We start from the raw sequence: 16,377 nt of genomic DNA, 5'->3' as shown, positions 1-16,377 counted from the left end.
AATACTGTTGGACTCACTCTACAGTTGGACTTGATGATCTTAAAGGTCTTTCCCATCCTAAATAATTCTATGATTTTATGTTGACCTGTTCACTTTATAATGGAAAAGATAGTTAAGATGACCTGGAAAAATACTTTCAGAAAATTGGAATTCATAAGTTTTCATGATATAGTGTTAGTATTGACAAGAAATTGAGTTCATACTTGAAGGCCTTTTTCTCCCATGATTAGTGTGTGGGGGGGGGGTTGTTTTTTTTTTTTTTCTTAGCATGAAAAGTATTGGTTATTTTGCTCCAGTTTTGATGAGGCTGTTTAAGTGTTTCTGTTAATACAATAAGAATACTTGATGCTAAGTTTGTTTTTTATTCCTGTAAGAATATAAAATGAAGTCAGAGGTTATCCAGTTTAATTCTGTTTTTTATATAAAAAAGGAAAGTTTGAGTACATTTGTGACTGACTTAAATATGGGTCTAATATGTGAAACTGAATACTCATTGTATATTGTTGAGGTATTGCAAATAGGTAAGAAAACTCCTGCTGTTACTGAAATAGTTCATTATTTCTTCATTATTAAGTATCTTTTGGTTATGGAGTGATTATCCTACATTAAGTTTTCTTTTACAGATTGCAGCTGCCAATCAGAGTAAACTTATTCTTTAGCTTAGTACCTGTTATATCCATTGAGCATTGAAAACTAAATCCTCTTCAAAATTGAGCTGTTTTATACTAGATAATATTGTAGAAATTTGTGTTACATTAAACTTAAATGTCATGAAAACCATAGCAAGCTTTTCTTCATATTTTATGTGATTAAAGATTCTAATTATGATGGTGCCATTGACAGAAACATTTGAGATTTATCAGGTTCTCATTCTCTTTCATGTGTTTTATGTATGACATTTCATTTTAATTAGTGATGTACGGTATGTGAAGCCAAAGGCTTTACAGAAGTTTTTTACAATTAAGAAAGTATTTTTATCAAGCATACTTGTGATGACATGAGTAGTTGGTAAAAACCTGCATGTTGTTGATATCAGTTGTGGGTATTATTATATAGCATATCTCTATAATGCTGATAATATTGATTTGGCTTACATAGTATCTACTCCTGTTTTATGCTAAAGTTTGTGCTGGATTGAATGGACAATAGTTACTGGACTGTTATTTTTTAAATTAGCACTGGTTCAGCCTTGCTAAGGGTACTTCCAGCATGGGATTAACAGTGCATATGGACTAGCTGTCAAAATTTCCTCATCTCAAATTAAGAGCAAATTAAATGCTATTTTTATTTTATTTTTTTTTCCTTAGAAAAGAAGTGATTGCCTGTACCTGTATTTCACAGAATGAGGCACAGAGATTTTTTTTTTCCTTTATGTTTCTAATGGCCAAAACCTGTAGGCATCTGAGAGCTGGCTTCATTTAGAACCTTTCTAGATTGGCATAATGTTGAGCATACTTTAAATTGTGCATACTGATTTAACAATCAGAAAAGCTCATCATACTTGAGCTCCATCTTTCCTGCTGGCTCTGCCAGGAAGATATGAGAAGATGTAGTGCATCTGGCTATTCTGGCTTTGAGCCATGTAGGGATTTGCCTACATAACAGGAATCCCCTGCTTCCCCTTGGAAAGAACACTTTCCAAGGCAGAAGTGCTAAAATAAAAGGCAGGATTTCATTAAACCATAAACCACCTTTTTCTCCAACGTGAGAAATTTCTGTAGTCATGCTATGCTCATTTCCATACTTGTGCTAAGTGCCAGAGGAATATTTTTTAGGGAAAGAACCAATAAATGCAGTTAAGTAGAAACCCAAGTGTATTATTTTTTTAGTTAAGTGTATCCATGTCTTTTATTGCAGATCCAAATATCCCTGAACAAGCAAGGTCTGTGTAACAAAATTCTAGTTGGAAAGGTACAGATTATAGAAAACACCCCTACAGAGAAGACAGGAAGGAATAAAAGTAATTTTAGTAAATCTATTTACTGACCCAGTTAATGATGTCAACCACAAGCTCTTTGTGTGCCAGAGCTGGATTAGCATTGGCATGGAACAGCAAGTGCCATCAAAACTGGCACATTACAGAACTGGACTTGGACACAATGGCAGAGAACGAATTAACTTGTTAAATTTTAATCATGAGGGTAGATCATACTACTAGCATAACACCAAACGTGCTCTGAGGTTACTTTGCTGTGATACACTTTCTGCAAGCAGAAGCAGCATGGTATTAAGGAATCTGTTTGAAATGACACAGAGGAATATACAGTGAGAGAGAGCAAAGGGAGTAATTTTCTTTTAAATTGAGGCAGTGCCTTGTAAAAGAATTATACTCTTTTTTTATATGTATCACTTCAATTGTTATTAAAATTGAATGACAGTGTGTGTTATTTGCATTATCATAAATTTCTTTAGTAATAAAGTGATTCATCTTGCTATACACAGTGACTTCAATACAAATGCAAGAAACATAATTATTACTGTTGCCAAAAAAATATGTGGTAGGGTCCATAATTACTGACAGCATATCACTTATTAAGAAATTTGTTGTTACAGCCATCCATTAGAATTATGAAATGCATTTTTTTATGTAATATTCTATATTACCCATTGATCTGTCTAACTACGGTAGCTTTGGTCTAATAACCACGTCCATTTAGGAAGGGCTACAAAGAATACTTCTCGGAAACCTTGCAAGCAGCACAGCAGACATATTACGCAGAGTTGCTCTGTTCTGAAACACTGCAGCATCGGCACTACAGCCCAGTACCACCGCGTGCTCCGCTGCACAGAGAGTCCATTTCATAAATGTTAAGAAGCAGAGTCCTTTGTGCTCATACCTATTTGAAGACTTGTAGCACCTTCTGAGGCAGCAGAAGCTTACCTCTGTCTACCTTAACCTTCTATTACATTAATACTTCATCTGTCTGGCTAAGAACAGTTACACTGTGCTGCAGATCTGGAAGAACTGTCCTCAGTGGACTAATGAAGTTCTGCATTGCTTGACAGAGCAACACTTACATTGAACCATAGCGTGTTCTGTGACTTCTGGGAAGTTTTAAAATGAAAGGCCCTTTTAAATCTTAGCTATTATAGTTAAATATGGGGAGTATCCTGCTAATCAAAGGTCCTTCTTTGTGGACTCATATTTAGAGATTTCGGTAAGAGACTTGCTGACTGTAACATCTTTGTTTGAGTGGCACAGATTTTGATGTGGAAAATGCCTTTGAAGTTAGTGGCACTCCAAGCAGCAGAAATGTTTAGATTACTTCTTTCTAGCACAGTCAGAGAGAGATAGTATCACTAAGAGACTAAGATTTATAAGAACACGATATAGAGTGAATTGTGCTGTCAAACAGAGAAACAGTGTAGTAAAGCAGACTCTCTATATTAATCTTCTGAGGATCTTTGACACTGTGTACAGCAATCACAAAAGATCTGCAGATCCTGTACAGACAGGAGGTTTTAACACTTTTCATAGCAAATCCCATGTACTTAATTTTCCTTAGCATTGAAACCACAGGTATTTTGTGGGTTTTTTCTTCCACCTTATATTTTTGGTAGAGGTAAATATTAATGGATATTTGTAATATTCATTTCTGTGAATATCCTTGTTCATAAAAATTTTCCATATATTTTGCGGACTATGTTTTCAATTATGTGGTGTGTTTCCATATAGTCATCTTTGACAGGAAAGGCAGCAGTGCCTCAGGGATCTCTTTGTATTGTTCTTGATGGAACAACTTGAAGCATTTAAACAAGAGGGTAGCAAAAATTTCTGGCAATAACAAGAGAGTAGCAATGACTTCTGAGTATATCTACTGGATCTGGCTGGGATGAAGTTAGTTTTGTTCACAGCAGCCTGAATGGTGCTGTATTTTGTATCTGTGACTGAAACAGTGTTGGTGACAGCCCAGTGTTTTGGTTATTGCTGAGCAGTGCTTGCGCAGCATCGTGGCTGCCTTCTCCCCCACTCTGCTCTGCAGCGAGCGGGCTGAGGGTGGGCAGGAGGCTGGGAGGGGACACAGGACTGGAAGTCTGTCCCATGCCATACAGCATCACACTCAGTAGTAAAATCTGGGGGGTGGGAGGTAGTCATTGCTCAGAGACCAGCTGGCCATCAAATCTGCTTGTGGGAAGTAGTGAGTGATTGCTACCGTATTGCTGGTTTGTTTTGGTTTTTTTCCTTCTTTCCTTCATTTACTAAACTGTGTTTACCTCAGCCAATGAGCTTTTATCACTTTTGCTCTTTCCCATCCTCTCCCCATCCTGCGCTGGGGGGGTCAGCAAGCGGCTGCGTAGTGCTTGGCTGGTGGCCGAGGTCAACCCTCCCCAATGTACAGTGCATGTGTATTTGAAAGTGTGTTTCTAATTTTGTAAACAATTTAAAGCTTCATGAAAAATTAAGAATTCCTACGAATCATGCCAGGAGCTAATGAATTAATGAGGGCAGTATGAGACCCTGGCAAATAAGTACAAATATGTTTCCTTTTTTAAATTTTATTTTTAAGTTGCAACAAGCAGTTGCCCAGTGGCCAAGACCGACTTGCACAGCTGCTTCTTGTCCTTCTTGAATTCCTCCTTCTCTACCTGTGGCCTGGCTGCTTGCTCCCTGCATTACACTGTGGTTCCTAGTCTGCACAAACTGTGTGTCCCCTGATGTGATGTGGCTCTCTTGCTCCCCAGCTTTCAGGCACACTCCATTAATTACCCAGGTCCTGGGATGCCTCCATGCTCCAGCATGTTTCTTTGGTCTGACCTGCAGGTTCCTGGGGTACAGTGTGACCCTAAGCAAAAGCAGGAGAAACAAGCCCTGTCTATCATGAAGCCGAATACAGTAGATCAGCCCTTTAATGGATTTGTTTTTTGCTCACTGTCAAATTACTCAGTTTTTACAGGGACAGCGAGAGTCAAGATTGAGTCATAAAGTGTATAGTAGCAAGTTTCTCTTCCATGTACACTTAGAAAAGCTACTTCATTTCCTTGTATCTCAGAAACAACTGTAAGAGTTGGGCTTTTCCCAAATCTTTCCCACAGCTGTTCTGTTCGGACTTTCTAATTTTTCAATCACAGTTTTTAATTTCAGTGAAAAAAAAAAATCATATAGCCAGCTTTATAGTTATTCATTCCTTTTCAAGATATTAATAGAGAGGTCATATTGTGTATTAGTATAGTAATAAGAAACAGAGTCTGAAGGTCAGCAACAGCTAAACAGAGGATTAAATGCATCTTTTTTAATCAGAAAAATCTGAGTTCGGATACTAATTTTAATATTACTAAAATATGAAATAATTTATGTTGAAGTTTGGATGCATTAATATTTGTCAGCTGGAACTGGGGACTGGGGACCTGTGCAGCTGATAGCCTTATTATGTTTTTGTATTAGAAGGCCCATGTGAGAACAGTGGGAATACTTAAAATAATTGTGGTTTTGTATGCAAAGTGATGAATATGATGTTTTCCAAGGAAGAAGCTTTGGCTCACATAGGGAAAAACGAATACTAGACTACCTCTCATTAGCTTTTGATCAAGCAGTAATGGAACAGTAGAATGGTATTAAAACAAAATCTGTATATTTTAATCACTTGTTCATGTCAAAATAACATTTTCAATATTTATGAATTTCTGCAGGTTTACATGGGGGTCTTATTTTATATTCCTGTTCCTTTATGAAATACCTAGTATTAAGTGTGTGTGTGTGTTTGAGTGCTATTAAATTGTTTCGGGCCTATATTTTTGTAGCTTAGTGTAATTCAAGTAATATTAATGAGTACACTTTCATAGTGCTGGGTGTAAAAAGGAAAGAATAATGTTCTCACGTTACATGGTAGCGCTTTCTAAATCCTAAGTGATAAGAGTGATAATGTCAATGAAGTTGGTGATAATGCATTATATGGTGCATGTTGATGAACAATTCTGTGCTGGGGGCTGCACACTGCCGACTGGTCAGGAATGGGCTCTGGAGTTGCATCCTGGCAAAAAGCCTTTCAAGTAATAGAGACAGAAAATAAATTCACTTTTTCCCTTATTTCATGTCACCATTACATCATCATTTGCATTATTTAGTGTTTCCCTGTGAATTTTTAGAAAAAGTAGAAAATTTAGAAATTAATATTACATTATTACAGTTTATTGTAAATAAGGATCACAGTTAACATAAAATGAAACTTTGTCTCAGGATTTGGAGAGTTAAAAATAAGTGCCATAAATTCAAATGATAGATAAGGTTCTTAATGCCTGATACTGTAAGCATAAGTTTAGGAAATGTAGCCAATCTCTTGTGTGTGGACAGGCAATACAAGCAGTTATTACAGTAAATTTGTTCTGTCACCAACAAGACGATAGAATAGAGACCATGCTGATTATAAAAAAACTTGTGAGATATATTTTGGAAACACAAAGTTATAATGTTAAGATGGGAGAAACTTGGAACAGAGTGAATTTTGCATTATTTTTTAAATGATGCATTGAAAACAAGGATTCCCAAAGTGTATTTTCCACTGAAATTAACAATCTGATTTTTTCAAACATTTTCACGGGTACCACATGGTTGACTGGTGTCTCTATGTAGGCACCTGAACCAAAAGCCAGGCAACACATATGAAAACCCAAGACTGGAGTGTGTCTCAGAAGAAAAACTAGAAACAGCTAATGGTTTCATCAGAACTGGCAAACAGCTGCATTTCAAAGGAGAAAGTGTTCATGACACCTTCAGGAAGTTTGTGAACATCTCTTGCTTGTATTTCATTTTTTTGTTTGTTTGCTTGCTTGCTTGTTTGAGGAGTTTTATTCATTTCTACCACTGAATTCAAATTTTGTTTAGGAATCATAATGGGGATGAAACTAGATGCTGTCATTTGTTTCTGAATGACTATAGAACGTCTGTACCACAGAATCATCAGATGTAGAATATTGTGAATTTGAATTGTGGCAAGTGGATGGAAGGGTAGGTGAAGACTTCCTGGATTTTTTTCCCAACTCTGTATTCTTCTTTGAGCTTTAAATAATTTAAACATTTTTGTTTAGTTGGAGAGTTCCTTATTAAGTGCATGAATGACCTAGATTTTTCATACTTAGCCGTCTGTCTTTGTTATTGCCTAATATGACAGAGCTTATGTTCTTTTTCATTTGACTTTTTCAGGTATGAATACAAGCAAGAGTGAGACAGTGAAAGAGCATCCATTGAAACCCTCTAGAAGATCTATGCCATGTCTAGCCCAGAGCCAAACACATCCTCAGAGCCTGAGCAAGCATTCATCATTTCTGCAGCCAAATCGTGTGCAGCCACAGCCCCGGCCTCAGCCTCTGAGTGCAGGGACATCTACAGCTACAGTGGATGTAGTGTCAGAACGAGGTAGGACATTTTTCAGGAGCTTGTTCCAACACTGTGAATGGAAGGGATCTATGGGAACATCATCTGAACTCCTTTGGTGTCTTAGAGACCATTATTTTAGCATCTTTCTTTAATTATAGGGGCATCTGGTAAACTTTGCTTTGTTAAGATATTTACGGTCTGTGGGAGAGGTGTTTTTGCACAAAACGGCTAGAACAACCATGGTACCAAGTTCTTGACTGAATCTCTATAATGTTTGAAGGGAGGCTTAACCTAATTATTATTTTGTTTTTCTGAATTACAAGATTATTTCCTTCTCATTGAAAGCAAGTCAATGAAGTGTTCCTTTATGCTGGGGAAGAGCATTGAAGCTTTCTGTCGTGGTTTAGGCCTGATTGGCAGCCAACCACAATGCAGCAGCTCTCTCTCCCTTCCCCTCCGGCAATGAGAAGGGACAGAGAGCCAGGCTTGGGGTTCAAGATAGGACTAGGATGGGGAAAAATCCCCCTTTTATGATCACGAGCAAAAGGCAGACTCATTAGGGGAAGAAAAAAAAAGAACATACATTTATTACAGACACTAACAACACATAACAGAGAAAGACAGTGAGAAGCATTGCCACATCTTGAGAACACCTTCCCCCCACCCCTCCCTTCTTCCCGGGCTCAGCTCTGCTCCCGATATCTCTACTTCCTCCCCCAGTGACGCAGGGGCAGGGAATGGGGGGTGCAGTCAGTGCTGCCACTTCCTTCATCTTCGGTGAGGGGAGTGTCCGAAACTTGTTCCTCCTGCTCCACCGTGGTCCCCCTCTCACAGGAGACAGTCCTCCACAAACTTTCTCCGACTTGAATTCCTCCCACGGGCCTCAGCGTTCCCCACACTGCTCCGTCATGGGTCACTAACTTCCTCCGACTGGATTCCCTCCCACGGCTGCAGCCCTTCCCGAGCTGCTCCGGTGTGGGACTCCCCCACATGCTGCAATCCTCCCAGCGCTGAATTACAGCAGCGGGGTTACCTTTTCCCAAAAGACCCTGGCCTTCTTCAGGCACAGAACCTTGATCAGCTGAGCAGGAGCAACAGGCCACAAATCAATGTCTGCTCCACCGTAGATCTCCATGGGTGGCAGGGGGGGGCCGCCCTGCCATCTCACCACAGGATACAGGGGGGTCTCTGCTCCGGCACACCTCCCCCCTCCTTTCTTCCTCCGTTCCTCCACTGACCTTGGCGTTCATGCAGCTGCAGCAACTTCTCCTCCCAAGTCCCACTGCCCGTCACCACGTCCCTTCTTAAAGACGTTATTGCAGAGGCGCAGACGATTGGCTCAATTTCCCAAACAGACGTGGAGCTGACATGGAGCTGGGGGAGCTTCGAGAAGCTTCTCACAGGGGGCCGCCCCGATAGCCCCCTCCCCTGCCACCAAAAAACTCCACCACTCACTCACTCCAGGACACTTTCTGTAATCCATCCTAGGAGAAAGGAAAAATAAATATTAGGCTTCTGGCAAGAAATGTCTTGAAGTATGAACATGGAGGAGCAGAGGAATAACAGAATCAGGGAAGAGTGGTATGGAGAGAATGAGAGAAAACGCAGAAAATCCCTATGAAATTTAGCTTGTGTTAGAAAAATTAACTACTTATAATTTATGATTTCTATTGTAACAGATAAATATGCCTTAACAGAGAGACTAGTCTAGTTGGAGAACCCAGCCACTGTGCGTGCCCCTTTTTCCAACAGTTGCCATACACTGTTGCCAACTGTGTGTGAACCTTTATAGACTAAATTAGCTGGCTGGCTTCTGCTACTAAATTTTGATAAGTCCTTCTTTAATGTTCACAGGTAATAATTATTACTCTGAGTTATTTCACTGAGTTAAAACTCTCAGGAATAGAGTGAAAGTTTTGATTAAAGTGATCTTGTTCTTTTTTTCCACCATTGGTAAGTGCTCTTCAAAATTTCAGCCAAAAGTTTTTCACTTGAGTCACTGACAGTTTTAAAAAGTGTGTCTTTTACTTACAAAATACATGTGAATGCTGATATGAATATTACCTTTATTCTAGCGAAAGTGATGGAGACTTTGGAAAACAACTTACTTAAGCTGTCTAATACAGAATACAGTGATCCATTTTTAGGTAAGTTTGTGTCTGAACTGAAATAATAATAATCAATGAATCTTCAAATACACTTGCAGTATTTAAATGTGGAAAGGCCATGCTTGCCCTGAGCTGCCAGGTTTTTTGAAAGAGGATACTAAATGTGACTGAAGAAATATGTGCTGTCATAAATTTCCTGATATTTTCTCACCTTTCAGACTAACAATAAATAGGGATTAAAGACAGAGAAATATTTATTTCATACATTCAGTGTAACCTTTTCCCATAGCAATCGTTCATAATACAGTCACTTCAAAACATGTTTTTGAAATTCCTTTGAAATAGTTACTACTATTCGGTTAATATTATTCCTGTATAGCCATGTTATTCAATATTGTTACGGCTGCAGTTGTAATGTTGCCTGGCTTTGTTTTAGCTATTCATGTATAGAAAGTGTTCCAAACCGGCCAAAAAAACAAAAAAAAAAAGGAACACAGAAAAATAGTTATAATTGAGGCATATTTGTGCCTGTATTAATGTCATTTTGATACTTTAATTAAGTCAGAGAATGTAGGAAAGGAGTTATTCTTAGAATAATCCCATTCTTGCAACTGAAAATGAGTCTGTATATACACACATGAGTAATAATTCTAAAGTTCTAAAATTAATTAATTTTGAAATTAATTAATTTTGAAATTCCCTGGCCATATATTACCCATCTGAAGTACACACAGATATTGCTGCACCTTGCACAACTACCATGGAAGATCTTTTTGCTCATAGTCAATGTATCATCAAACTAGAAATTGTATCTTCATGCAGAAGGGAAGAGATCTGCTTTCAGAAAGATATTTCTTTTAACCTCTCATATATTTTAATATTGATTTTTCATGATGCCTAAAATGTATGATAGATAATAGGATCTTCAAGGGCCCCTAAGGAGGTAGTTACTGGAAACATGAGTGAAATTGATACTTCCTCCAAAACAAAATCAAATTACTCCAAAATCATGACACAGAAGAAAAATTTTACATGAAGATTGTATAAGAGAATCATGTGTCTCAGTAAGGTTCTAGTTGAAGCTACTGCACACTTAGTGTTTGGTTTCATTCAGTAGGCAAGCATGAGTACTAGACGATTGCACTGTTACCATTTACTTACAATTCTTTCTTTTTATATTCTGTTCTATTTTTTTCTAATTGCTTACACATACATGTGCTGATATTATTGCATATTTATGTATGGCAGCAGTAATTCTTTCTGTTAGTGATGCACTGCTTTTCATTCACATCACCTCATTTTAATCTGAAAAGAAACATGGAGGGTTCAGCAATTGAGGAAAAGATAGACTGAGTCTCATCATCTCAAAATAATGTTAAGTTTTGGTGTGGATGTTTCTCCTCTTCTGACTACAGCTGTGCTCTTTGAAGAGAGAAGAAATAGTTAAATGGTAGTCCTTTGCTAACTTGATTCATTAATTTGTCCATGTTACTTGAGTAAATTAGATCACTGATATCTGTGAAGTTGTTCTGTATATACAGAAGCGTTATTGGTTAGGATGTTCAGCTACGAGTGAAAAATGAAACTGTATTTATAAATAAATCCCAGAACTCAGTAGTAAGAATTGCCTTAGATAAAAATCAGCATTATCAGTGAGGTTCACAAAATCAGGGACAAGTAAAGGTGTATTTTAAAAACTGGCCTTTCTTTAAGCCTTCAAAATGAAGTTTTGTTTGAGCTTGAGGATTGTATTTATGTGGGTAAGAATTTGTCTCCCAGACTAAAATTTTGAATTTTATCCTGAATGGGGAGTTGGTAAGCAGGAAATAAAGGCTTTTTTTTTTTTTTTTAAAAAAAAAAAAGGAATATTGCTGCTTGAACTTTGATCACCGAATAGGTGAAAAGGATACAGCACTGCTGCATGCTTTAGTTGGTACACCGGCACTTTGATGGAGTTTGCAAAACAGACTCGTTAATGGGTATCATCATCTTAGTGAAGCTTTTCTAACTGCTCTCCTGAGAACATGAAAGAATGCTGAATTAAGTGAATGTGGTGAATTTTTAATTAGACAGCATCACGGAACTGTACATTAAATAGGCCAAATAGCTTTCTCCTCTTCCAGAATTATGTCCATAGACAAACTGTCTTCTTGTGAGAGGAGGATTAACAGGCATCAAACAAAAGACTTCAGTGGAAAAGTTCTTCTTAATTTTAATTTACTATAGATGAGGCCATAAATCTGTTGGACTGGTTTAGTTAGTGATGTTGATGGATTTATAATGTAAGAAGGTAATGTATTACACCTTTGCTACTGCTTACACAGACAAACAGAACCAAGGGCATTATGGATTTGTGTTCTGTTTTCTCTGTCAGTTTTAGGTGGTAAGTAGTGTTTTTAGTTTGGGGAATAGGTAAATTCAAGCAATGTAATAGCCATGGAGCTTCAGTAGCATGTAACATGAACTATGAGGTTTCAGATGCACTGGAATGCTCAGGAGAGATGCTTATGTGAGATGACAGAGACAGTCAGTGTGGTATTTTGGGTAACAAGAACAATGCATAGATTTAGTAAAATAGGAAAAAAATTTTCCATGCTTTTTTTAGAATTGGGTGTCAGGATCTTGTAAGTAGTAAATATAAGAAAAAATGAAAATATGTGTGTTGTGTTTGTAGATAAATGTATATTTGTGCTACAGAAGAACCTGGGCATTAAAGACTGAACTCATTGCTGTGACAATATAATTCCACTGTCAAATATTTTCTAATACATTTGAAAGTCACACCAATGATGCTCAGACATTTGACATTCATTCTCTCAAAGGAAGTTCAACATTCTACTTTTTTTTCCCAGTCTTCTGTCTGTGGATACTTGCTTAAAAAATGTAGTGTGTATTTATATTCCGTTCCATTTTTACTGTGCTTTGTTTTCCTTCAGGAAGACATGCTCAGTAATTAATTTGATTGTGCCAGCTGGATTTAAATTACATAGCTTTAACTTCAATTACTGAATTTCTGGCTTTACTGCAACTACCAATAATAGATTGTGGCTCTAGTTGGAGCTGGAAAAAATAAACTGGGAATAGTTAGTTCCTAGTAGTTACATAGTAACTACATACGGAGAGTCACACTAATAAAAATTTGTTTACATCTAGAACTTAAAAAAAACAAACAAAAAAAAAATGTTCTGGAAACACAACAGAATTGCAGACACATTAGAGTTAACTAGCAAATTACTTAATGCAGCTGCTCCGCTGGTGCAGGAGTATGTCTGTGTGCACATGCAGGTATAAACAAACAGTAATTGTTAAATTTTTAAAACAATGCTTTTCTTCTTCCTTAAAGGCCATCATATGTGTAAAAGGAATGCACCTTGTCTTTGAATGATCACTAATTTGGCTGGCCATCTTTTCTAAAAGAAATCTGAAAGTAAACAATTTTGATGAAGGTTATTTGCATGAATTTTATCACTGTGAACAGCTGAAAAATCCTATTCAGTGTAATCTGTTAAAATTAGAGGAGGTGGTTTCTGCGTATCATTTTGGAGATTTGAGTGTCCTTTAGAAAGCAGTTAACTGAGTTTAAGAGATTTTAGCAGTTCTTGATTGTCGAACTGAGAATGAAGCACTCTTGAGTTAAGCTGAAGGGACTTTACATGATTTGCAGGAGAACTTGTTTTACGTTAATTCAGTATAATCCCATTTTTCTAAGAATAACTTTTTTCTTGACATAACTGAGATAAACACTCTCTTCTAATGCATAGTACAGGTGAAAAAGAACTGTGCGAGGTGCAAAGGCTCACAAAACCAGTAAATAATATTCCAATGAATGTTCTGATCTTTTTTTCAAATCATCCTTTGGGTTTAGCAAAAAAAAATAGAGCAGTGGCAGTATTTGGACTGATGTTTTTCCATTTGCCAAGTCCCTTTCCATTGTTAAAATTACTGTCATTTAATGTTGACAGGTTTGACTTTATGTTCACTTTCAAACACTCTAAACCAGACTTACAAAAGGGATTTCTTATTAGAATACAGATTAATGCCTGTAAAAATTCAGTTTATCACATACCTAGCTTCATTGTCAAGGTTTTCAGGAGTTAGGTCATATTGGAAATACAGTTAGGCTAGGAGAAAGACTTGTGAATCTGATAATCTGCTTGTTAACGTAAAAATCCAATATGCTTATTGAACAAAATAAGCATATAAGTAGCTTTCTGTAGATCCTACTATCAGAAATGGTAGAGGATCATCAGAGGATCTGCCCTGCAATGTTAGGCTGAAATATTTAGTATCAAATGAGATGTAAAAAATGAGTAATGAATAATATAATCAGTAGGAATTAGCATTCAGGATTTAGATATAATGAGTATCTAATTTTAAGTTATTTGGCAAATAAAACCAACACTGAGTAGCAAATAAAACAACCCTAGTTAATGTATGGGTTTTTTTCAGTTCTGTGTTTTTCTGACTTAGGTTCATTATGAGGAATTTATGCATAATAACTCATCCTCCTTAGCATGACATGGAATCATTTCCAGATAGAAACTTGATCATGAAAGATGTAGTTCATAATTTTGTTCTAACAGTTATGTTGTATTATGAATGTATCCTGAATCCAGTTACTATAAAGCTTATATATAAAAAACCTCCCTTATTTATGTGCCATGCTACTGTGTAGTGAACTGAGAAATGAAGACCTGAACCAAAATTAACAATGCAACAAAATTTTATAATAACTGCATGATAAAAACTTTTTTCAGTTCTCTCTTATAGAAGTGCTTGTAAGTGAATTTTGGTGATGTTATGATAAACCAAAATGGGCAGAATAACCTGTGCAATACGTCTTATGTTTACTTGAAAGGAGGGACTGAAAGATCACAGAGGATATGGAGAGCTGGAAGCGCGGATGAAGAAGCTGTGTGATCTGTTATGAGTGTAGTGCTTGCTGAAACGTAGTAAGGATTAGTCTTCAAACTTAATATTAAGGCTCAAAATACTGAAGTATTTCAGGCATTTAATCTGCTTGTACCAGTTCTGTCCACCATCTTAACTCTTTCAAACAGCAATAATATCTGCCTGACTCCCTTTTTAAAAATGAGAAATAATCTGTGTAATGTCTACCAATGTCTGAAACCTCATGGGAAATTGTACATTAAGAAAGAAAATAATAAGAAAATTAAGAAAATACACACACATGGGTAGCTGAAAAACTTTGTTATGTATATAATACATTTCATGTACACAGCAGAATAAAACAAGATGACCTAAATCCATCACAGTGTCACTTATCTAGTTGCCTAGTAGTATCCTTATCCAGGTTATTTGTTGTTTCTAGGACTGAAATTAGGACAGAAAGGGATTAATTTCTTGACCAATAATCTCATTCTAACTAAAGCTTTGCAAGGCCTATCCGTAAATATGTAAAGGCTCAAAGGATTGACTTGTGTCATCATTCAAAGTTTGTGAAACAGAAGCTATTTAGGAATAATTTTTATATTAATTTTAATTTCCATAACTATGCCACATTTCTGTTGGAAAACATTTGCTATCCTACACTACATTTATCTAACATATATTGGCGAATTGTATATTACAGAGAAATCAGGACAAGTGCTTTTTATCCTCTGTCATAAAATTAGAATGCACTCCAGCCCCTTCAGAAAAGTATGGTAGAAAGAAAGATAGCCAAGAAGTTAAGAAGACCCAAAAATGAAGAGGCAATCCAAAGTACAACACTATTCTAGCTACTAAGAACTAAACTTAACTCTATCCTAGCTGAAGCCAGGACAAGTGTAGACCTAGAAATCAATTTCTAAACTAACTGCTTCTGCATTGTTAGCTAAAAGACTCCCAGAAATGAAAATCTCTCCAACATTTTATCCTATAAGTAGCCTTAGGGCAAATCTGCCTGTCATGCATCACGCATAGCAAAACTGTATGTCAGGAAGTGCAGATAGGTTTTTGTGATGTATGAAGACTGAAGTTACTCCTCATGTCTCTGTATTACAAGATAGGAAGACAAAACAACTACGAGGATGAAGAGATCTGTTATCTGCTTGATTAATAGTCAAAACTTTTTAAAATCACTTGATACTTGAATATGGATCCAAGGTGACGGTACACCATCACTTACATGTTCGGGTATGCTAAGAATTATATGGGTGCATCCACTTTAAGTATGTACATGATTGAAGAGAAGTCCTTGACCTACTGAATTCAGAAGTGAAATTTCCATTGACTTCATTGAAATATGATTTGGTCTCTGCCTCTGGAATTAGAAGCTGTCATCCTTTTCTCTGACTTATTATCCTCATCTTCATTTAAAATTTCATGCTTTTTTTTTTTTCCTATCTTATTTTTGTAGTATTAAGCAAAGCTGAATAGTTTAACACCGAAACATTCCTTTTCTGATTTGAAGTCATAATAGCATATTAACTTTTCTTCCCGTAAGAGGTTACTTGGGGCTTGCAAGTTGTATATGTAACTTTAATGATTTTTTTTTTTTAAATAAAACTTATTATGTGACAGCAGTTCAGAAAGCTCTGAACTGCCACATAAGTCTTAATTAACGTAATTGAATAAGTCAAATACATCAGTAAGATACTGTTATTGGTTATACTAATTGCTTAAAGTTGCATTATAGTTGCTTTGTATTGTTCTTCAATCAGTTCTGCAAGCACAATGTCTTTAAATATAAGATTTTGTAGTATTAATATTTAGATCTTTGACGTCCTTTTAGTAGGTACTCTGAAAACTCACATAAAGAGATTGCGTAAAGGCTAATTCATATTCTGTTTACAATAGCAATACTATTTTACCTGAACAGGGTTTGTGTGGCAAGGGGGGTGTGTGTGGGTGTGATATTGGGGGACCACAGGAATGCCTTCTGTGAGAAGCTGCTAGAAGCTTCCCCCGTGTCCGACAGAGCCAATGCCAGCCAGCTCCGAGACGGACCCACCG

The 16,377-nt window shown here is 36.8% G+C and overlaps 1 protein-coding gene across 3 annotated transcripts in view; it reads left to right on the top strand.

Annotated features, from left to right (window-relative positions):
- Positions 1–16,377, top strand: part of ANO3 (anoctamin 3) — a 137,649-nt gene that overhangs the window by 40,044 nt on the left and 81,228 nt on the right. For all 3 annotated transcript variants that reach the window (XR_004409131.2, XM_033006938.2, XM_033006936.2), the window contains exons 2-3: positions 7,139–7,351; positions 9,388–9,459. Coding sequence is in view for 2 of the 3 variants with exons in the window: in XM_033006938.2 (XP_032862829.2) it covers positions 7,139–7,351; positions 9,388–9,459 (285 nt within the window). In the remaining variant the exon portion in view is untranslated. The remainder of the gene's footprint in view (positions 1–7,138; positions 7,352–9,387; positions 9,460–16,377) is intronic.

This window comes from Tyto alba, unplaced genomic scaffold, assembly GCF_018691265.1.
Source record: "Tyto alba isolate M040663 unplaced genomic scaffold, T.alba_DEE_v4.0 Super-Scaffold_8, whole genome shotgun sequence".
Classification (NCBI taxonomy): domain Eukaryota; kingdom Metazoa; phylum Chordata; class Aves; order Strigiformes; family Tytonidae; genus Tyto; species Tyto alba.
Note: the sequence above shows the minus strand (reverse complement) of the source record. Positions and strands in the feature narration are given on the sequence as shown.